Here is a 24,619-nt window from a genome sequence, read left to right as displayed (position 1 = left end):
TTGCCGCTTGCATTCGTTCAGCGGCCGCGTATCCGAACGCACTACGCGGGAAAACTTATTCGAATTTCGAATATTTAGCGTCGCGCTGAATTTAAAAGTATTCCGTGGTGTGATTGGTTGGTGTTGTGTTTTTTTTTTGTTTTCGATTAGTACGAAAATGACCATCTACAGCAAGATTGTCCAAATTATATTGGTTTGTGTGTAATTTAGATTGGATTATTTATTGGATTCACATTAAATCAATGGTAAGTATGGATTAAAAATACTCTAAAATTAGTGTTATGTATTTTATTCGACTTATTATGACCATAAAAATTAAACCATTGCCATAATCGGTACTTCTCGGTGCCTATGTAACCTAGCTATTTTTATTTCTTTTATTGAATAATAAACATTATGTTAGTAATTTAAAAAAAAACATTAAATATGTTCGATAAGTGTAATCACACTAGTGTGCTACGCCCGCAGGTTCTTGTCGTTAAGGTAGGGTGCCCAGACGGCCTACCGCATTGCCCCGCTGGATAGTAATATGTAGTATAATACGGAATACTGGCCAGCCCTCTGGTCACCAGAAGCATCTATAAGGCGCTTAGTCAGCTCCTCGTAGATGCGACGCGCACTAGGCCCCCACGGCCCCAGGGTTTCAACCCCAAACGCCGCGCGACCTCCGGAACGAAAGTCACACGTACTTATCGCTAGGCTATCAGCGCTTAGATGTAGCTCACTAATTCACTCTTAAATTGACTTCTTAATTAAATCTTTAAATAAAATTCGAAGGCCTTCGAATGAATGTAACTAGTCGTTTGAGTTTGGTACCTATTTTAAAGTTGATCTACGTTAGGAACCAATTTAGGAACACCACACCTTCTCACCAAACAAGTCTTCAACATTTTTGGGCAAAGCCTAAAACTAACAAGGTAATACCTATGCCTATAGGCCCTAGGCAAAGAGAATCGAGTATTATATGTAGAGAGTTGCTGTCGAAGACTTGAAGTAAAATGTATAATGACAGTGACTGCCATCTCTCGACACAGGCTTAAAACTTTTGAACGTCAGATTTGACAATTTGGCCCATATTCTTAGCTTGATATGTGTTAAAATGTCAAATATGAATTTTAGCGCCATCTAGCCGAGCGTCCCCCAAAGGTGTAACGCCATCTAGGCCACGGTACCTTCTTCTCTATGGCTTTGAGCTATGATTTTTTTCTTAGACTTTAAGCTAGGAACATACTACGCGGACGTCCGTCGTAAATCGACCGCGGACGGGGATCTGGACAATGAATATACATTTAACCGTGCAAACTATCGGTCGACGGACGTGGACGTGGCCTTGAGCGCATGGACGTCCGATCGAAATCTGGCTCGCTGGATGTTTTGTTCCGAGCACACTGATCGGTCGCGGTCGCGGTCGATTTACGACGGACGTCCGCGTAGTATGTTCCTAGCTTTATCCGTCTATACAGAGTTACATATGTCTTTGGCCCTAGGTATAGGTATTGAACCTAAATACCTCCAAGTGCCCTTTAGGTCTATTCAAACATCAAATACGTTAATAGCTAATACATACGGTTAAGTGGGTCGAAATTAGTTTACAGAGGTCATCGAGTTTAAGACAAAAAGCCGACATATGTTTGGCTTGATGTTCGGATATAGGTAGATTTTACATATTAGTGATTAAAATACGATGTGTAAAATAGTACATTACGATACAAGTGCGTAAAAAAGAAAGTTCAAAACGAGTGACACGACCGAAGGGAGTGTTTTAAATCGACACGAGTTACGAATTTCCTTTTCGCACGTGTATCGTACGACGTTTTTCAGTGCAGATGAGCCTCCGAAGTTTCGGCCTGGCATATAATGAACCACTTCTCGAACTAGTGCGTAAAAAAACGACCATCTGTACTGAAAAATATTTTTTTAAAGAGACTTATCATAAATCATCGAACTAAAGCAACGAAGTACGACCAAAATAAAAGAATACTCAAACCCAGAATTTGATGGCTCGGTTCGAACTTCAGATATTGACTTCTGCACATGATAAAGATCGGATTTGCCGCTATAAAAATGACGTTTCTTCGTACAAAAACGTGACTTTTATACACATGTAAAAAAGCATTTTCCAAATAGACTAATATAAACCATAAACTAACGCAGTATGCTAAAAATTAAAGATAAATGATTCTAGCCCAAGATTTGATGACACGGTTCGAACTTCAGATATTGGCTCTGCATACGATATGAATCAGATTTGAAATATGACATTTCTTCATACAAAAACGTAACAATATATCCGATTCTTGAGCTATTAAGTATTTGATATATATTATTTAAAGTTCTTTTTGGGCCACGAGACTTTAAATTACATGTTTTATTCGTTCTTGTACGGATATCAAGATGGGCCTTGGAAAGTAACTGGGAGGTAAGGTTAACGGCTTTATTCGGCTTTGGTTATTATTCCAATGATTATAGTAACGATTTTACTAAATAATTTTAATAAACGAATAAATTTAGGATTTAAACAACCGCACCTAGACTGCGGTTTAAAGGGCCGAAGGTTCACCTTTATAAATAAACCTAGACACTGTAAGTAAGTACTTAGGCCGGCAACAGACAGTCTTAAAAATTCATAATCTTAAAAAAAAATTGTATGCAAACTGACAGTTCAAACTGACACTGACAGATCTGTCAGTGTCAGTTTGCATACAAATCTTTTCTAAGATTATGAATTTTTAAGACTGTCTGTTGCCGGCCTCAGATTGTATTGTACGATTAGAAGCTCGAGTTTGTGACGACTTTATTTATTGGTAACATTTAAAGTTCAAGAAGGCATGGATTCAATATAAAATCGTAAATAAAGAATACTAAGTTAGCTTCCACGCAGATTTCGACAAATATTTTAAATGAAATGGAAATAGCGGTATAATATTTAAGTATAGAAATAACCCCTTTCCTTCTGTTGGCCAAATCAGAATTCAGACCTCGTTCATCATCATCATCATCATTATTAGCCCACATTGTCCCACTGCTGGACTAAGGCCTCCCTCTTACTCTTCCACGTATCCCTATCCTCGGAAGTCTCCCACCAGTGTGTCTCAAAGGCATCGAGTTCGTCCCGCCATCTCTGACTACCTCTTGGCCTTGTAATTTGTGACAACCAACGGGTGGCTGTTTTTGCTTCAGACCTCGATAAAAGTTATTTGTTATACAAGGGGGCAAAGTTGTATTTTAACGCCGAGTGTGGAATTGAAAAACGAGCAAGTGAAAGGATTCTATAGTTGAACCACGAGCGAAGCGAGTGGTTCGAGAATAGAATCCTGAACTTGCGAGTTTTTTAACACACGAGAAGTAAAATATACATTTGCACCCGAGTGTAACACAAAACTTTTCCCCTCACTATAGCGAAGAAACTACAACGCAAAAAATGCGTTTATCACTGCTTCCAGTAGTTCCACAGGTGGTAAATCATCTTTATTACTAGATTCACCTATATTTATCAATTTTAAAGCAGTTAATTTGACTTTATTCAAGGTCAAATTACTTTACCCACTAGTGGATAAAGTGCGTTTTTACCCGCTGGTATTAAAGGACAAAACCCGTGTTTCCGAGCTAGTGAGGGGAAAATGTATTAATTACTAGCTTCGCTCGCGTTAGAAAGAGACAAAAACCGGCCAAGAGCGTGTCGGGCCACGCTCAGTGTAGGGTTTCGTAGTCCTTTTCTCAAAAACTACTGAACCACAGATCAAATAAACTGAACCTATCAAGTTCAAAACAATTTTCCTATATATCACACTTAATCACACGTTGGGGTTGAATGAAAAAAAAAATCAGTCTCCACTTTACATGTAGGGGTATACTTGTCTTATGGATACTTTATATTCTTTAATTTTTAATGGCAGGTGTTGTTTTGACCCATCGGATGATGCTATACTGCAATTACTATTTATTGTTATTATGACTGGGGTTATAAAGTTGTCTAGTCTAGTTATGTTTTATAGTAATCGCTATAGTTTTAATTACTTAACGACTTGTTATGTAGAAGCGGGAAGCAGGTTTCACAGAACTGCGAATTTAAATAACCCTCGAACTTGTATAACTTTACGGATCTAGTGCTCTAGTGGTAAAAATGTTAGATGCGTAAGCTTCGAGCGTAGGGTTCGATTCCTGGGTTCGACCACCGCTGGTATGACTTGGTTGCTTAATCTTTAGTGGAGGATATGTATGTATTTCAGTTTAAGTATAAATATTATTTTATTACGGTTTCACTGTCGGGCATCAAACCGTGAGGACTGGAGAAAGGAAGGGGAGGCCTTTGCTCAGCAGTAGGACACCATATAAGCTAATAAAAAACAAGTTGTTTTAATTTTCAATATGTAAATTTAAAATTTAAATTATTATTATTGCTGGCGTCTTAACCTACACCCATGTGTAGGTACATTATTTCTACAAAATGCGCATATACCTACTCAAAACGTCGCTGCAAGTTAAGTACTAGCAGCACGGGAAGCATGGTCGCGCGATAGACAATAAAATATCAGGCCGTCCCTATCGCACTTACAAATAGTACGATAGGGACGGCCTGTCTATTTTATCGTCTATCACTTATCCACGCATCCGCGCTTTACAAGTATGTCATGTGAGAGTGACTGTCTTATCCACGTGGATAAGTGATAAAATTGGCAGGCCGGCAGGACAGGAAAGGAAACGTTCTAAGATAAGATAAAGTTAGTTTACATTTACAAAGTGTTGAGGCAACCTGCGTAACCTTCGCCGTGGTTGCCTTTAAGAGCGAGCTTTTACTTAAGGAGCACCTTGAGACTCGAGACATTTAAGATGGCCTAGCCTAGCAAAATTTAAAAAAAGTCAGGACTAAAACTGTGAAGTCTGAAAGTCGAAATGTTCCAGCTTATGTCATAAAATAATTTTTAAGAAAAAAAACCGTCTTCCTTTGGGGTTCTGGTGATAAATACTTTCAAATGTTGGATTATGTTATCAATTCGTCTGTATATTTTTTAATGTTTGTTATTCGATATCTCCGTCATTTCTGAACCAATTTTGAAATTTGGATGATTCTGAAGTACTTAGTTACTTACAGATGAGAATGATTATCAGAACGGAATTCTAACCAGGGGCGGCTTACTCTTCATCAGCAGTTCCACTGCACCAAATGTCACTGTTCTGGACGTAAGTGCATGCTGTTCTTATAAAAATACCAAAGTCACTATAAGTGTGCCGTTCAGATTTGAGGAGTTCCGTTCTGACCATCATCAGCAGTTCCACTGCACCAAATGTCACTGTTCTGGACGTAAGTGCATGCTGTTCTTATAAAAATACCAAAGTCTCTATAAGTGTGCCGTTCAGATTTGAGGAGTTCCGTTCTGACCATCATCAGCAGTTCCACTGCACCAAATGTCACTGTTCCGTACGTAAATGCATGCTGTTCTTTTAAAAATACAAAAATCACTATATGTATGCCTTTCAGATTTGAGGAGTTCCCTCGATTTCTCCAAGATCCCATCATCAGAACTGGGTTCTGAGAAAAATGGGACCAATCTGTATACATATACATTCAAAAAAAATTTCAAAATCGGTCCAGTAACGACGGAGATATCGAGGAACAAACATTAAAAAAAAAAATACAGACGAATTGAGAACCCCTTCCCTTGAGATTTGGAAGGCGGTTAAAAATGGAGAATCCTGAGAAAAAGCGGTAAGGTACAAATCTCGACTGAGGGACAAATGTAACTGGTCCATTTTTTCCATGTTTTACAATGTTTGCATTATTGAATAGAGTGTCCACCGGTTATATATGGTAGACGTGTTCAGTGGATACATTTAGAACTCAACATCATAGTGTAATGGAAAAAATGAATCAGTTACAATGGCCCCCCCAGTCGAGATTTGCCCCGCCGTACCTTACATTACTCATAAATCCTGATATTTTCTGAACTGTCCATCTACGAAACCAAATCTAATAAGTAGGTAACCATCGTTTGGAAAAACTTATTTAACAGCTGTTAAGTAATATACTAATATACAGAGTGTAACAAAAATGGTGGTGATCCGTTTAAGGGCGTACTCAGTATCGTATTCTTATCAGGAAAAAGTAGAAGAAAATTTTTTTTTCGCTAAAAAAATTTTCACTTTTGTATGAGCCGGGCCGCGCGAATCGGTCGAATCTCCATACAAAGATAAAAAAAATTTTTGCGAAAAAATTTTTTTATCCTACTTTTTCCTGATGAAAATACGATACTGAATACGCCTTTAAACGGATCACCACCATTTTTGTTACACCCTGTAGGTACCAGCAGCGGCTGATCCATACAAGCCGATTCCCACCGGCTTGCCTAAAATTGAGTGGGTACCTACTAGTAAAGTACCTAATGTAAATTTTCACCAGCCGCCACTGATAGGTACCTAACCTACTTAATACTTAATACCTATAGTAAAAACGAAAAACAGACAAATGGGCGTAATTGTGCCCTGTGCCTGCTTAATTTAGGTATTTAATCATTCTGTTTGAAAATAAGCATATTTCTGGCGGTTTTTTGGAACTCTGAAATTTCTAAATCCCAACCAATTATTGCAGAGTGACCATTGAGATTGACACTGATGCGTTCACTCACGATTTTTTCCATGCAGGTAGTTATTTATTGATGAGTCACTTCTCTCCTACTTATATTCTTTGGTCACTCTTGACTTTACATGCGTTGGAGGTCAGCCGACGCGAATCTGTATCTGACCCACTGGCCACAAATCTTGCGTCAGTGACCTTACTGTGAGTTCGCGTCTCGCTAACCATATTATATTCTTATGTCTAATATCAATTAGCTTCGGAAGATTAGTCTCACTCGCATTGGACTCGCACCGAGCAAAGGCTAAGGTATTGGTTTCAGCTTGGGCAAAATTCAGTTCCAATAATCATAAATAGATTTTTCCCCTCACTAGCTCGGAAACACGTGTTTTGTCCTTTAATACCAGCGGGTAAAAAGGCATTTTATCCACTAGTGGGTAAAGTAATTTGACCTTGAATAAAGTAAAATTAACTGCTTTAAAATTGATAAAAGTAGGTGAATCTAGTAATTAAGATGATTTACCACCTGTGGAACTACTGGAAGCAGTGATAAACGCATTTTTTGCGTTGTAGTTTCCTCGCTATAGTGAGGGGAAAAGTTTTGTGTTACACTCGGGGGCAAATGTATTTTACTTCTCGTGTGTTAAAAAACTCGCAAGTTCAGGATTCTATTCTCGAACCACTCACTTCGCTCGTGGTTCAACTATAGGATCCTTTCTCTTGCTCGTTTTTCAATTCCACACTCGGCGTTAAAATACAACTTTGCCCCCTTAACAAATAACTATTTTATGTTGAACCTTTTTCTGTCCTATGTCGTTAAAATTAGAAGCATAATAATTATAGCCTACCAAGAGGTTGCAAGTTGCAAGACTTAATTGGTACGAATAAAGATAGAATTTTCCAATAAACATAGCCCATATAAAAGAAAGTTAAGAAACCTAGCACATAATAAATACTAAGTACAGGACCATTGCCGAGCCCACGAGCCCAATGTCAGCATCAAAGCATTTTCCACAAAAACATTCGTAACTCTGACGCAGGTATTGTTTAAAATTTTAGAAGTGTACAATACTCGTACCTAACTAACATCGTTAGTCAAATTAAGTATATTCTTCGACGTTGATTTTTTTCTTGCTGCTGACATTTTGACCTCTCTTGTTTGTCTCGTTAATGTATGTGCACGACATTTAACTGAATCTTTAAAGAATAAGGAAATGTGCATGTATTATAATACTTAATAGGTATAATCATATATTTCGTATAAAAATATCACTTGGAGTCGTCTTCAGGATGGATCAAAGTGACACTTTTCTTCCTTGCTAAGAGGCAAGATGCGAGATGGAAAGTGCACTTTTCTATTCTATTCTAGACAAAAAAATTTGCTTATTTTTTTTAATTACAGTATGTATCATTAATAAAATTGGTACTAGCAAAATAATTTCCATCTTGGGCGTTAACACTTGAATCTCTCGCTACGCTCAGAATTTTAATTTAGACTCCCTCACCACGTTCAGGAGATTGCATTCAATTATTAAATCCTTTGCTTCATTTTGCTTCCCTGTCCTAATCTATAAATCAAAAGTAGATATGTCTTTCCCGACACGGAAACCATAAGGTATTCCGGACATTTGGGAGGCCTGGGTGGAGCCGAAGCCAACACGTAGAGTCACTTTTGACACTAATGAAATAGATATGGATATGGGTTAAATTGTGGCATAGGCGAGAGGCTGGCAACAGTGGCAACCTGTCACTGCAATGTCACAGTTTCGTTTTCTTTCAACCCCTTATTTGCCAAGAGTGGCACTGAAGCTTTAGTAGTTTCATGTGTTCTGCCTACCCCTTTGTGGGATGCAGGCGTGATTGTATGTTGTTGAAATGTAATAAAGTATAATTATTACTCTATGGGTTTGCAGACAAGTGAGTGAATTATGCATACATTAGGCCTGAGAAACAGAACGGGGCTTGTCTGACAATAAATGGGAAATCGCCAACAAACACAACAATGTCTATGGTTTTTATTATGTGACCAATGATCGATTGCTAACGCATTCCTTCGAAATATCTTATGTATTGTATTTGCTAAAACGTAGTACCTATACATAGGTAGATTATATCAAAGAAAACCAACAAATAATGAAATGAAGTGAATGGTCAATATTTTGGGGCATTTTTAGATAAATTAACTTAGCCCTACCCTACTACCTACTCTAAGCTAAAGAGTAAGTGCGTTTTCACATTATCCGATCCGATATCGGATGTCGGAAGGATTTCAAAGGAAAAAATCAAAGATGGCGGCATAAATATATGGAATATCGGTCCGACATCCGATATCGGATCGGATAATGTGAAAACGCACTAAGCACTAAGTATAGGGTGTTGTATCATGAACACAAGTAGGGTGCATTGGGATAATTTCGAAGTACAGAATTGCTCGGGTAATTTCAAAAGGGGAATCATATCTTAGTCAAACGTCTACTTAATAGACAAATATACGTACATAAATAACTCAGAAACAAATATTAGTGATAAACGCACTAATAGTAGGTATTTAATTTAATTCTGTGTAAGTAACTACATGTAAATATCTAATGGTATAATTTATAAGTAATAAAACTTTTTATTGCTTTCATGTATTTTATAGCGTACCTATAGGTTTTACGATATCAAATAGGTACGTAATTTAACCTGCATTTAAGACCAAGGAAGTCTGTTATTTGTTTGTTATTATGTAATAGGTTTATCTATGTACCTATAGGTAAAATAATAAGAAAAATTAGCACACTAATAGATATGATGATATATGATATGATGTAGGTAAATTATGAAATACTAGCTTTTCTTGCGTATAATGATAATTATTGGTAAGGTAATACATTTTGATAAATAAAAACTTTCCAAGGATATTCCTTTCCGGGGCCTCAAACTACCGCTATCCATACTAATATTATAAATGGGAAAGTGTGTGTGTGTCTGTTTGTTTGTCCGTCTTTCACGGCAAAACGGAGCGACGAATTGACGTGATTTTTTAAGTGGAGATAGTTGAAGGGATGGAAAGTGACATAGGCTACTTTTTATAGACTTTCTTTTAACGCGAGGAAGCAGCGAAATACGAGATTTTTTAAAAGTAGTGACAATATGTAGCGTTTTGTGCCTAATTTCCAAATTCGTCCTTATTGCAGATCAAACATAAGGACCCATTTAACACATATTGACGACGAAATAACTACAAAATTTAACGTAAATTTAAATTTGAAAAAAAAAACCCCGATGTAATAGTGGATCGATTTTCATAGAACATGGCTAAGAACACTCCCGACTAACTCGGCTTTCAAACAAAAAAAACTAAATCTAAATCTGTTCATCCGTTCGGGAGCTACGATGCCACAGACACACACACACACACACACACACACACACACACAGACAGACAGACAAACAGACAGACAGACACGTCAGACTTTTATATCACCCCGTCGTTTTTGCGTCGAGGATTAAAAAAAGCGCGAAATTCATCTATTGATCATTCGCGTCTACATTTTTAATATTTCCCGCTTTGTCGAATGGCTACGAGTATATCTTAGACTTTACTTACATCCATACATATCCCCACAACCATAAACATTACCAATCCGGGTAATACCGACCATAGTCAATTGCGACACATTTTTTATTCCGCAACCCAAGGTCCGCTTGCGACAGCCAGCTTTCGTGTTTACCTCTACTGTTTAATCACATCGCTGACAATTATGGCGAAAGAGAGGAAATGAGGAGTTTTATCAACTTTACCGGTTTTATTCTTACGAACAAAACCTTACTTATAGAAGTAACCAAAGGGATGGTGTATTTGATGATGAGCGTTTTACTCACAACTTTCTAAAACAAGAGAATAATAAAACAAAAGACATCAACGCATTTTTTATTCGGCCCTTTATATTATTTCGGTTGGCCTCGTCGCCCGTACCGATAAGCGGTCCAGCGGCCTAGCCAAGTAGCCAATCACCCGCGCTCCAGTGGCAAACGATACGTAACTGCCATCTATTGATTTATTTCAGAAAATTTTATTTTGAGCAACGTGGGGCGCAAATCGAATATTGTTAAGACGATACGGTAGGGGTCAATTCTCCATACAAACGCTCTCGACTATTTCCTCCCTGGTTTTTGAAGATAGAGCAATGATTTTTTCAACACAGATTGTTATTATTTTTATCTGTGTCGGACCGTTTTGATTTTTTTGATATTCTGCTTTTTAAAGATTCTAGAGCCAATCAAAAATTTCCAAAAACGGCCTTTTTCATTGTGGCGCAAAAAAAGGTGTGATACTCAAGATTGGTAACAATTAACCAAAAAAACTAAACGGTCCGACATAGATTATTTCATTGTTATTTAGATTCTCAAATTTCGTTCAGATTGATTAAGTTTTGAAGGAGGAAAGAGTCGAGAGCGGAACCTCGATTTTAAAGATTTTTTTGAAATATCTTTTGACTGAGTTGTTCTTAATGGACAATTTTTTTTCGATAAATCTAGTTAATAACACTTGTATATTTAACTAAAATTCCCAAGTTGAAAGGGGGGCTCCTTTCCATTTTAGCATTTTCGCTACCGTATCCTCTTAAGAGTTTGCAATATTCTTACGCCCCGAGTTACATACAATGTTTTTCATAACACTTAATTGCAAGATATAAAAAAATATGTAAGTAAAACGATAAAAGTTAATACCTCTTTAATTTAATAGTTAGAAAAGATATCTGAAATACTCAAATATTGCACAAGCAATAACGGAAAGCAATATCCGTAAGCGGCAAAGTATTGCATGCAATGCTCGCAACAATAGACTATAACATTTTTATTTTATTTTATTTTATTTTGTCGATACGTTAACATGACATTACAGTGAGCTAATACGCCATGAAACTTAAATAACATATAACAACGTATAAAATTAGAAAGGTACAATCAATATAACACTAAGTACCTCACATTACACTCGATGGCCTAGCATCCATTTCCTCACAAAACCTCAAGCATTCCTTTCTCACAGCCGCCCATCGCCATGCAATCAGATCGCACTCGGGTGTTGACGCCAAGAGCGCATTCAGTAGTGAGAGAGCACGCAGTAGTGGAGAGTTCCTTCGCGACACAGTTCGCGCAGCCGGCACCGCTAAAAGAACGCGTCGCCGAGGCCTGAGATCTATTCTGGAGACTCCCGGAACATACAGTCGCACGAGGCAGCTAACTAGTTCCGGGCAATCTGACTCTCCGCGCAGCACTCGACACGCAGTACCTAACAAACTAAAGGTCATTCTGACTTCCAATGAATTGTATCCAAGGGTTCCCAAGAGGTACTTGGTTGGATACAAAAGCGGGTAGTACCCATACATTTTTTTGTACAAAAACCTTAGGAAAGCTTTTGCACTTTCTCGAGCATTAACGAGTATGTGGATTCATACGGTAGCCATACAATCGACGAAGCCTCTAATTTGCTTCTAACCAAAGCGTTATACACGAGCTTGATGGCCAGTGGATCGTTAAACTCCCTCATGTTACGGACTACAAACCCTAGTCTTCGATAGCAGTCGGCCACAAGAGACACTATGTGCTCGTGGAACGTGAGATGCGTATCGAAGACCACGCCTAGATCTTTAACTGAAAATACTCTATTTATAGTCTCTGATCCCAGAAAGTACTGCGCAAGTATTGGAGCCTGTGAGCGGCTGAAAGTACAGACACAACATTTGGCAGAATTGAAAAGAAGCCTGTTTTCCATACTCCACTGATACACCAGGTTGATGTCCGCTTGCAACGATTCACAGTCAGTTCCTTGCTCCACCCCGTAAACTAACTTTAAATCGTCGGCGTAAAGGAGACATTGAGATGACTTCAGAACTGACTGGAGATCATTAATCATGATTCCGAACAGGAATGGTCCCAGTATGGAGCCCTGGCTGACGCCCGATCGCGTATGGTATGGAGCCGATACAAAGCAACCATGTCGGATAAATTGCTGTCGATCACGTAGATAACTTGCAAATAATTTTAGCAATCCAGTAGAAAAACCAATACGGCTTAACTTTTCCAGCAATACATCATTATCTACGCGATCGAAAGCCTTTCTAAAATCAAGATACAGCACATCAACCTGTATACCTCTATCAAGGTGTTCCGAAATGCTATCGACTAAAATCAGAAGATTCGTGTTTACAGAGCGATTCGGCCTAAAACCGTGCTGCGCATCACACAGAAAAGGTCTAGTCTGTACTGACAGAGTTTTATGGAGTATGGACTCAAACAATTTGGCCAGCGTAGGAAGAACAGCTATTGGCCTGTAATTCTCCACCACAGTAGGATCACTCCCCTTAGGAATCGGCCTTACTCTAGAAACTTTCCACTGATGCGGGTAACACCCAGAACCGAGAGCCAAGTTGAAAATAAAATGCAAAGGAATCTTAAGACTCTCTGCACATCCTTTCAAAATATACGCCGGTACGTTATCGGGCCCAACTGAGGACTTAGACTTCATCCGTTTAATGCCTGTTACCACCTCTTCTATTGATATGGACGTAATGTGAATGAGGTTAGCATCAGGAGTTTGATTTCCACTCCATTGCTTGCTCGGGTCCAGATTGGGTATGTCAGGCAAGAAAACCTCTGAAAAGTAGTCGGCAAAAGCCCTAGCAACCTTACTTCCAGTGTATTTTTGGCCACCAGACTCTATACTAGAGACAAAACCACCCTTTGTCTTCAGACTGTCAAGATGTTGCCAAAACGCACGGGGATTTTCTCTTAGTCTACTCTGAATTCGGTCGAGGTAATCTTCATAAGCCGACGCTATACGTTTCTTCACTTTGGACCTCAAATTCGAGAACTCGTTGTAAACGTCTTTATTTTTAGTGGCTTTCCACTTTTTGTGAAGCTCGCCTTTTCGTTTAAGGTCACTGATCAACTCTGAAGTGTACCAAACGGGATAACGTCTACTTGGTTTCGCCGGTCGATTTCGTTTCGGTATACAGAGATCAAAAACCTCATACAATTTTTTGTACAATATATCGACCGCCTGTTCGACATTCACAGAGCTTAGAACTTCCTCCCAACAGGCCGCCGAGATTAACTCATATAGAAGCGCATAGTTACCTTTGGGAAAGTTCCAATCCTGCTGCTTGTCTACATTACCAGGTTCCAGGCGTTCGGTTGGAGCTCGACCTGTGATACCATCCATTGGAACCGATATCTCCAGAGGAGGATGGTATGCGTCTGGCCTTGGGACCAGGCCTCCATCCAGCATCTCTAGTACCACACAAGTAGGAATGCGCTCCGACATCAGCACAACATCTAGTTTACCCCCATGAGCATTCCTCACCTCATTCGTCTCTTTCAAACCACATACAGTTAAAAAATAACAGTAATAAGTTAGAACATTTTGAGACGTATAATCTGGATTCAAATTTAGGTCACCCACGATAAACACCGCACACTTTAGCGTTTCGATCACCGACTCTACTTTTTGAAACCACGCGAAGTAAGTTTCGTCAGTTGCACTGGGAGGAATGTACACAACACAGATATAGCATCGTATTTGGTCAACGACGAACGATGCCCACAAGTCCTCACCACTTGGCGTTTCCAACTCTTGACACCGACACAGTTCAATCCCGGGCCTCGCCGCGAGGAGCACGCCACCGCCGCGCGCGCCCGTGGCGCGGTCCCGGCGCAGCAAGCTCCACCCGTCGCATGTAAGCTCAGCATCATTTACTGCATCCGTGAGAAAGGACTCTGTCACAGCAACCACATCGCACTCTTGGGATAGAAGACATTTCCTAAAGTAGCTAAGTTTGGTGTTTAACCCTCTGACGTTTTGGTAAATTATGTCTATCGTCGCTCGCATTTTCTGTTTAGCGGTCGGATATCCCTGTGTTCGTGCCGTCGCCAGTGTAGGACTTTCGAAAAAACCACGGCTTTACCCGAGCATTATGTGGCCAAACTTCGGCGGATAGGCATTTTCCATACAATTCCGGTGGTACTCCAATTTTATATGACTTATAATCACCTTTTGCCTTGAGCTCGTGCACCGTGCAAGTTTTTTCTGGGCACATAGATTTCAGGTATGCGCGAATATCATCTGCGCCTGATATCATGTTCCACAAGTGTATAAATTTTAAAAACTCTACTGCTTTCAGGGTCGTAACTGCAGGCCCTGCTGTGCATCGCACAGAGGAGAAACGTTTCCTAGTAGTATTAGCCTCCTTTCCTTTGACTATGTGGAAACTTTCGCCATCTGTAGGATTACTGTTTCCTCGATCTGTGGAGATAACAGGAATTCGATCTACACTGCTTTCTCTGGATACCGTGGGAGACCCTGCACTACCTGCCCTGTGTAGCAGAGACCTGTCACCTGCACCTTCTTCGCCGTGTTTTTCCGCTCCAGCCTTAGACTTGTGTGCTTTTCGTGTCCTGCGTCTACGTTTTGGTTTCAGTGCGGGAGAGACATTATCAGTGATATCTTGTTGTCCTGATTCCGTGCAGCGACTACAGGCTGGTGGAAACTCTAACTGCTCTAACCTCCTGTTAACCACGTCGAGCTTATCAGAGCAATCAGTAAGAGCTGTCTGGTATTTTGCTAGTGTGGAAAGGGCGGCACCTAATTGCGTCGACAACAAACTCATTTGGTCTCTGAGATGATTTATTTCTTGTATCATAGAGCTCGTCTCACCTGCTCGCTGTGCTAGTAGCGCCGATTCGTCGCTTTTGGCATCTGTTGATTGAGTCTGTGTCCTAGGTTTCTCGCTCTTGGTCCGGACTGAGATATTTTTGACAGTCAGAGGCGTACCTACCGGCGTCGTACAATTTGGTCCTGTCTTTTTGTACGCAATACAGCACTCAGGGCACACCCACGAGTCCTTTTCCTCCAGTGTAAGCTGTTTATTTATGCAGGATACGTGATAAAGCTTACCGCACGTAGCCAACATACACTCAACATACTCCTGACCTATTTGAAGTTCGAACGGGCACCCATGGCAGATAAACTCAGCACTGTCGCCTCTCTTCACTGTTGCCATCGTGTAAGAGTCACTTTTACCGAGCAGCAAATACAGTTCAACTTAGCTCAATCGCGTAGCACTTCCCGTAGCTCTCGTAGCACTCCGTAGCAGTGGCTGGCGTAGTCGATGATCGAAGCTGCGATGACGTCAGTACGCACTTGTTCCAGTGATGTTTTTCGACGCCAAAGCAAAGTGATCCGTGGCCGAACGGCAATGATAGCGGTCTGTCAATCCGGCGATGCGGGTTCGATCCCGAGGAACTCCCAGAAATTCGTTGTCTCTTTCTAGACACGCCCACTGGGCGGAGATAATCCGTAAGAACTCCGCAAGTTAACATATAACATTATAGCACTATATAATTTATTATAACAAATTCAGGGTAATTTTATTGTTCGACTGTACTTCAAAAGGCCTCGCTCTATATTTTTTATCATACAGTAGAATAATGGGTTATTACTTACATACATATTTGGAGGAGTGTTGTTTATGAAACATCTTTCAGCGATGTTTAATTGCCAACCTGCCAGTCCTTAAATGTACGAAGTATTTTGAATTTGAATCCATACCATACTAATATTATAAATGGGAAAGTGTGTGTGTCTGTTTGTTTGTCCGTCTTTCACGGCAAAACGGAGCTACGAATTGACGTGATTTTTTAAGTGAAGATAGTTGACGGAATGGAGAGTGACATATGCTACTTTTTGTCTCTTTCTAACGCAAGCGAAGCCGCGGGAAAAAAATAGTTTATTATATAAACAAATTTATAAGTTTTTGTATGACTCTTGTCGTATTTTATATTATGTTGCAATAGTTGTATCATTTATTCTCTTTATTATTTTTTAAGTCTTATGCTAGGCTATACGAATATAAAAGTAAAATACAAAACCACTTACCTACAAAACATTAAAAAATATATAAACATATTATAAAAAACCTAAAACGTAGCTTTATTTGACGTTCATATGCGCATTGTAATATGCCTACTTGAAAAATAAATATTTCATTTTCATTTTTCATTTTCATTTTCAAACCTAGGGTGCCGCCAGCAGCGGGGCAGGGCCTAAGCTGCCGGTGGTTAATAGGGCTGCAGAGAGAAGAACCGTCGGACTATCCGCGCCGTGTCCAAGATCACCGCCTTCTGCATCTGACCCTTGATCCAACCACCTATCGAGAGTCTCTCGAGATCAACATCTCGTGTATCATAATTATTATGATGGTACATTGAGACCTTTAAAATACCTAAGAGCCTAATAGCAACCTATTATTGATAAAGTACTTACCGTAGTACAACGGGTTTCTCTTATTTTCTAAAAAAATCTGTAAATAAATAAACTTCAAGTAAAGAGCGTACACCCATCTTAAAGGCCAGCAACGCACCTCCAACACCTCTGGTGTTTCGGGTGTCCATGGGCGGCGGTGATCGCTTACCATCAGGCGACCTGTCTGCTCGTTTGCCTCCTATCCCATAAAAAAAATTGCAATTGCAGCCATCATCATCATAACTTTAAATTTATCGCTCGGTATCGCGCGGATTAACTCTAAGTAGCATATAAAAGCGCCTATGGGTTTGGCCGCACGTTCAATATGAAGCAATAATAGTCAGATTGTCTAGCTAGATAAAATAAATTGTTCTATTGGTAATGTTCAGCGCACTTACTTTCCCTACCCTACCCTAATACTTACAGTTAAAACGTATTACTTAACTTAATACGAAAATGATTGTGCATTTATCCGAGTACTATCCAAGTATCCACGTTTGAAATTAAGCGACCCGTCACTTGATAATAGTGATCTTGACTGATCTATTGGGGCCTGTAGACAAGGTGGTCAATCCCTTACGGCTATCCTAGGTAAACACGAATTTCTCTATTGCTCTTTCATATTACTGCAACATAGACCGTTGCGTTTCGTTCGCCAAGGAGTGATTGATTGATTGTGTATATCGTATATCCACAAAATTACCCTACTAATTTGTTAATTTCTTTTCCAGAATCATGGCCGAATCGATGGAATCCGGAACCTCGCTAGCATGGCGGCTGCTCGCTACGCTAGAAGGAGGTTCACTAGTGCTAGTCGCGTCTGCACTTATTGCGTATAGTGCCCGGCAGAGGGCGCGAGAGCGGCGCCTAGTTCATAGTGTTCTAGTGAGTATATCTCTAGGACGTAATTATCGTATATTATTAAATATAAATTATCTTTGTCAGTCTAAATTACGCTTCAATTCGCAATTCTAATAATCGGGCCGATTTTTGAGTCACACTCGTTCGAATTCAGAAAATTGTCACTGAAAATAATAGGCAAGTCACCGTTTTCAACCGGTATTTTAGTGACAAAATCCCGTATGCGAGATTCAAAAATCGCCCTCCATGAGACCATGAGATAGAAGCCCGCCGGACTAGCGGAAATGACAATCGTGGACGCTAGAGTAAGCGTCAAGACCTCTAGACCACTACAGATATTTGATGTTTAGTACAAACTAAATTGTAGTACCTATTTGGTACTATTTGGTACTTAACTACATATATTTGGTACCTCTAGGATATCCATTAGTAGTGTTGTCTAGAACTATATAAACAAAAAATGGTCTAGACATCCTGAATTCCTGACGTTAGAATGTCTGGCCACTTTATTCAGTGGTACCAAATATATGTAGTTAGGTACTAAAATATAGTATGTACTAACATCAAATATCTGCAGTGAGTGGTCCAGGGGTCCTGACGCTGACCGCTAGACACCGATCGAAATGCATGTTTGTCTCTGTCGCGCCAATACGAAATAGCGATAGAAATAGCTACGATTAGGATATTATCGTACGGCTTTGTACATTTAGCTACTTACCCCAGAATTTGTGAAAATTCGTTGCTGCTGCAGTAGGCCATCTCCGTTTAGATCGTGGACTTAAATAGTCTCTGTGAATTTTTAAATGAAAACCGTCAGGAGAAATCTGAAATATAAACTTATTTCATTAAAAATATTAAAATACCTACCTCTTATTGTATTTCAGGTATCAAACACAACAAGCACCTTAGGAAAAGAAATAAAAACGCGGTTAGAATCGCGTGGGTGCGTCGTGAGCGTGCCAAGTGACACGAGCGGAGCGGGCGCGGAGGCGGAGGCGGGGAAAGTCGACGCGCTAGTGGTGGTCGGTCAAGACGCTAATGTTGAAAGCTTGGACGGCTTAGCGGATCTCGTATCGAGGGATGTTTATGATAATTTAAAGGTACCTAAGTGTCAGGTATCAATCAAACACAACCATAAACATTAGACAAAAATCTAACCGCGTGATTGCGACTTGCGTAAAGGGACACGAGCGTGCAAGACGCCAATGTTGAATGTTTGTCGCGTCTCGTATCAAGAGATGTTTATGTTAATGTGGTTAATTTTACTTACACGCCTTTTTAGGTAAAAAGTTGCATTACCTAGGTACCTGAGGCAACAGCAAGAGAAGGTCCTACCTTGCTCATATCATAATGTACCTAGTACAGAATATAAATGTTAGGTACAACTAGATATTGATCATTTAAATATTCCTTTGTATTTTCCTTAACCTATCATTTTATATTACCTACTACCTACAGTCTACAGTATGCAATTTTCTTGGTCATCAGTATGCATCTCTAATAATTAGTCGGTGCCTAATTACATGACTTCAATCATTTCATTGTTAGAGATCCCTACCTTTGCGCGTAGTGCTCACGTCATGTTGTGATATTCATGTCGGAACTAGGTATCTGATTATTTGTCTACAATGTAAACTTAATCTATTACATATATCTACGAATTACAAAAAGCAAACTTTAAAAACTTTTGACATATTTAAAATGTACCTAAGTATCTTGTATCTCGCCAAAGTGTCTCTAGTGTGCCAAAAGATTGTCTATTTAGAATTTTAGATATAATTTTACTTTTAGAATAGTCTAAATTTTCTTTTTTTCTATGTTTTACAATTTTGCATTCAATAGACAAACGATAGATAGTGACAATATGTCCACTGGTTATATATATGACACGCGTGTTCAGTGGATACATGTGGAACTCCATAGTGTAATAATGGAAAAAATGGATCAGTTACATTTGACCACCAGTCGGGATTTACCCCGTTGTACCTACCTTAAATATAACCGTCATATAATATAATAGTCATTTGCTAAGTATACAAGATCCATGAAACTAGCTCTAGCTCTACTAAATATCCGCGAAGCCCGTTGAGCTTAAAATAAAAATTGAACATGTATGAAAATAAGTTCTTGCTATTGCAGGTATTAGAATCACTATCGCGACGCGTGCACCGCGGCGGCTGCGTGGCGTGGGCGTGCGCGGGGGCGAGTGGCGTCAGCGGCGCCGGCGACGCCTTCGACACTGTGCTGCGGGCCAGCCTGCAGCATGTCGCTGATAGGTAAGTTTCAGAAGCGTAGCGACGAAGGTTAGACAAGGCTATACACTGTGTTTTTTTTTGTTTTCCGTTTAATTCGACACGTCGTTCACTATCGGGAACTATCCTGTATATCACTTTTAGTTAACTTCGAAAAAAAAAATTTTTTACTCGTTTTTATACATAATAAATGAATTTATTTATGTGAGAGACTCTTAAGAATTACATTCTAGTTAGTGTCAAGCAAGTGTCAAGTGATTGACGGCACATGTCAAAACAAATAACATTAGGAATTGGTAAAGGCTGTCACACACGTGTTCAGTAATTATCTTAATTTTTTTTATAACTCGATAACCGTAAAAGTTAAAACACTTATTTCTCAGAGAAATTACTTTTATTTGATCTAAAGAACCTTCCCTTAAAGTTAACGAAATTCAATAAAAACAGGTTGTATAAGATACATGAAAGGAGTCGGCAGTTCTTTAAAAAATATACTATCTGATTGACAAAATCTAAAATCCAAACTACCGGTAAGTCTGCCGAGGTTTTGATACTTTGAAATACTAGACACAAGTGTTTCGGTCTTTTCATGAATATTTTGACGAAGGCGCAATTTCAATACCTACTCGTAAAAGATTGCGACGAAAAACGAGCTCTGTTAGAGAGATCAATCTTTATGCCACATAATGATTCTAATACCCATATATATTTGCCACCGAAGATAGAATTATAGACCTTTTTTAACTAGCCTCTTTTAGTGTCCCACTGCTGGACAAAGGCCTCCCCTCGTTTTTTCCACTCAACCCTCTTATCAGCGTTTTCCCCCCAGTTTGGGTAGAATGCGTCTAGGTCGTCCCGCCATCCCCTTTTTGGTCCTATATATATACCTTATTAACAGAATAATTAGGTGCAATTTTTCTATCTATATTTACATTGCTAGTGCTCACGATTTAGTTCAAAGAAAAAAATCTACCGTTCATGTTTCAGGCACGCCTGCTGTCCAGTATGGGTGGGCCGACACCCAACATCGCTAGCAGCGGAACGCGTGGTCGCCGCGCTCGTGCCTTGTACCACATATTCGTCCCCTTTCTCCGTGAGGTAGCGATCACTTTGCAGAACTGGGTACGTAGCCGAATGGCACAAACGCTCACGAAACGAAACGCTCGTAGATATCTATCTCTATCGCTCTTGCGTATTGGCGCGACAGAGCCAGACTACCTTTCGCGGCCTTTCGTTTTCGTTCCGCGTCGCAGAAATGCCATTCGGCTACGGCACCTGGGCAGTTACCATGAAGTCATAAAGACGTTCTGTTTAGCTTAAGAGAGAGGGACGCTATAGCTGTGTCCCTTTCTCTCGGCCTAAACTGTACGTCTTTAGAACTTCATGGTAAGCCCCTTGGTTGTCAATGTCAGGGACTTTACGTTAACAGAACAGAAGACGTTACTGTCGCACGTAAATGGAAGAATAATTGAGATAGACGACCGAATACTGTACGAAGTGTGTACAATTAACAAGTAGGCTACATACTGTAGTGGCTTAACGTTGATGGTAGCAGAGTCAAAGACTGTGGCGCCGCCCTAGGGTTGCCAGATGGTCGGGATTTGACGGGATTCTCCCGATATATGTCACGTTGTTCCGACTCCCGACAAAATGAAAATTTTCCCGAGATTTTACTTTGCAAAAACAACAAACAAAATCGAAACCTGCCTCGGCGCTTAGAAATAACAAAAAATGTTTAGTGAAAATTTACACTTAGGCCCATATTACATTATAACATATATATCATAGGTCTGTATGCCTCTCTTTTTCTTTAACGTGAAGAAAAAGGACGACATGTTGTCTGTGATCATATTTCTATTAAATGATAGTCTAAATTGACCTTGAGCTAAATACATGTACTTATCACATTTGATAATATAAGAGACAAAAATATCATTAACATTTTTATTATGAAAACGCGTGGTTCGAATTGGAAAAATAAATTATTTGATTTTATTTTGCATTTCCCGACCAAAGTCCCAAAATCCCGATAAAATGTCCCTTTGTCCCGATTTTCAGGCCATTCGATCTGGCAACCCTACGCCGCCCCCGCGCTCGTCACCTCTACCAGACACTCATACGCTTTCTCCGTAGCAATCCCCTAGCAGAACTGAATGTTTCAGAGACGACGTGGCGGTACCAGAGCCAAGGTCTTGTTTGCCACTGCGCCCGTACTTTTACCACACGTTTGTTCGCTTTCTCCATAAGGTAACTCTAACTTGTTACTTGCAAGACAATATCTATTGGCGTTGATGCTAGTTGCGTCCACTGCGAGACAAAAAGTGGTCACTGAGCTCCAGTTTTCTTCTTGACTGGGCCTATTTCCTCTACTTGAGATAATTTTCGCCTCTCCGCTTCGCTCTTTGATTGTACCACATCAGCGCTTTCACCATCGTATCGTTTACCTTGAGAGGCCAAGGAGATACGTACAGAAGGTACAGACAGAATTGCATGCAAGAAAATATCGCGGGTAGCACAACTTTTTTTTTTTATTATAAATGGGCTTACTCTTGACCACAGACTAGCCAAAGGCAAAGACGTGGCCTACGATGGAGTGAGCTCGCCCAGAAGATGCCTATTCACTCTTGATTTGAAGGTTGCCGGGTTTTATATGAGCTCGGAAATATAGCCGCCGGCAAGGAATTCCACTCCTTGGCAGTGCGCATAAGAAAAGAAGAAGCAAAGCGCTTCGTGCGGATTCGTGGAATATCCACCAAGTAAGGATGGAGACCGGCCGTGCGTCTAAGAGTCCGATGGTAGAATGGGGACGGTGGAATGAGCTTACCAATAAATGTTGCCTAAGACTATAAAAACTTCAGGAAACTGTAAACAACAATTTCAAGCCATTTCATATTTTAATTCTTAGCATAGAGGAATAAGTAAGGAATGAGTTGTAACTCCATACATCAGTAAATGCAAGTTATTTGTAGAGAGTAGTGACATCTAGCGTCAACCACGCGTCAAATAGCGTAAATTATCAGTACCACTACTCGACGCTAGGTGTCAACAGTGTCGTGTCTGCCAAAAATTTAATATGAAATAAAACAGTTTACAAATTATATTACAAGCAGAAGGAATTGAAATCAGAGTACTGATTAATTCTATTATAATATTAGCTAAAAATTGTTGAGACTTTTTATTCGTCGCGGCATCTATTGACAAGTAGCGGTACTGATAATTTACGTTAGTTGACGCGTGATTGACGCGTGGTTGACGCTAGATGTCACAACAAAAAACTTGCATTTACTGATTTATGGAGTTACAACTCTTTCCTTACTTATTCCTCTATGATTCTTAGCAAAATCTAAACAATATTTTTTTGAAAAAAAATTGCTTTAAAACTTTTAAAAGTAGGTAAATATAGTAAAGTAAAAAAATATTTTTTTAACTTCTGATTAGCAGAAACGTGTGCAATCGATGCCGTTAGGCTTAGAATAAATTTAAAAGTGGAAAATGTCTGCCTTGGGCGAGACTTGAACTCACGGCCTCTGGATCGATACTCCAGCGCTCTGCCAACTGAGCCACCAAGACTTCAACCAAGCCACACCGCATCGTAACTGGTGAATTTCCAATATGACTTGGAACTCCGGTTGCCGTTTAAGAAGTTTTACACTCTTACGGTAGATGTCGCTACGGGTCCCATTGACCTTAGTAGTGGAAAATTTCGCTGGCTTGGTTGAAGTCTTGGTGGCTCAGTTGGCAGAGCGCTGGAGTATCGATCCAGAGGCCGTGAGTTCAAGTCTCACCCAAGGCAGACATTTTCCACTTTTAAATTTAAATATTTTTTTTTAATTTCAAACAATTAAGAATGATTAAGTTAATTTCAAACAAATTAGACTTATAAATTAATTTCTCTATTATAGATATTACTCGGGCAACTAGTTATTAAACGCCATCTAGTGAAATTACTACGAACAACAAAACGAATACAAATCGAACTCATTGTACGGACTACCAGCGCCCTCTAGCGTCGAGTAGATTTAAAAACGAATACAGTGGCTTGTTCTTGTTTCAGAAATGCAGCGCACAAAATCGGCGAGTTCCTCGGCAGATGGCTCAAAAACTTAGCTTAAATTAGCATTTACCTCAATTAACATTAACACGTTGCGGCAATAACATGAACTCATCAAGTCATCATTGTCAAATATAATAAGCTAGTTTCTTAAACTTAAAAAAAATATTTTGTGAAGTGTACGAAATAAAGCACCACATAATTAGAAGAAAATTATGGACAGTAGTTATGTTTAAAGTAGTTTAAACATAATTTCTATTTAATAAGTCAAAGAGAAAGATATTATAAAGTGAATTAACCGTGACGTCACTCCTCAGTATTTCCCACGTACAGATGTAGAAAAGGGTTTCCTACGGAAACGTTCGTATTTGTCATGCTAGTTCAGTCAATGTCAGTACATCTTGTACTGACACTGACTGAAATGCATGACACGTTCGTACGTTTCCGTAACAATACGAAGGCAAATCTTTTCGCACTACATCTGTATTTCATAGTAATTCCATTTTAGCAAATCGTTTTGACAGTCCTTAAAAAGAAGCTGATTTGACTAATAGGAAACTAGCCTATTATGAACCCCGTACCGCAGAGACCGT

The 24,619-nt window shown here is 39.6% G+C and overlaps 1 protein-coding gene across 2 annotated transcripts; it reads left to right on the top strand.

The window, feature by feature from the left end:
* LOC125225725 lies at nt 1–24,619 on the top strand. 2 transcript variants are annotated; one of them, XM_048129566.1, is made up of 6 exons: nt 1–245; nt 17,594–17,747; nt 18,608–18,823; nt 19,863–19,999; nt 20,963–21,097; nt 24,030–24,619. In XM_048129566.1, exons 2-5 carry the CDS (start codon nt 17,598–17,600, stop codon nt 21,075–21,077), a joined length of 618 nt encoding a protein of 205 aa, XP_047985523.1. In that variant the 5' UTR covers nt 1–245; nt 17,594–17,597; the 3' UTR covers nt 21,078–21,097; nt 24,030–24,619. The 2 variants fall into 2 exon arrangements, with proteins under 2 accessions (XP_047985523.1, XP_047985522.1); XM_048129565.1 differs by having other exon boundaries at nt 3–245; nt 20,963–21,073.

Source organism: Leguminivora glycinivorella, chromosome 4 (genome assembly GCF_023078275.1).
Source record: "Leguminivora glycinivorella isolate SPB_JAAS2020 chromosome 4, LegGlyc_1.1, whole genome shotgun sequence".
Taxonomy (NCBI): Eukaryota; Metazoa; Arthropoda; class Insecta; order Lepidoptera; family Tortricidae; genus Leguminivora; species Leguminivora glycinivorella.
Note: the sequence above shows the minus strand (reverse complement) of the source record. Positions and strands in the feature narration are given on the sequence as shown.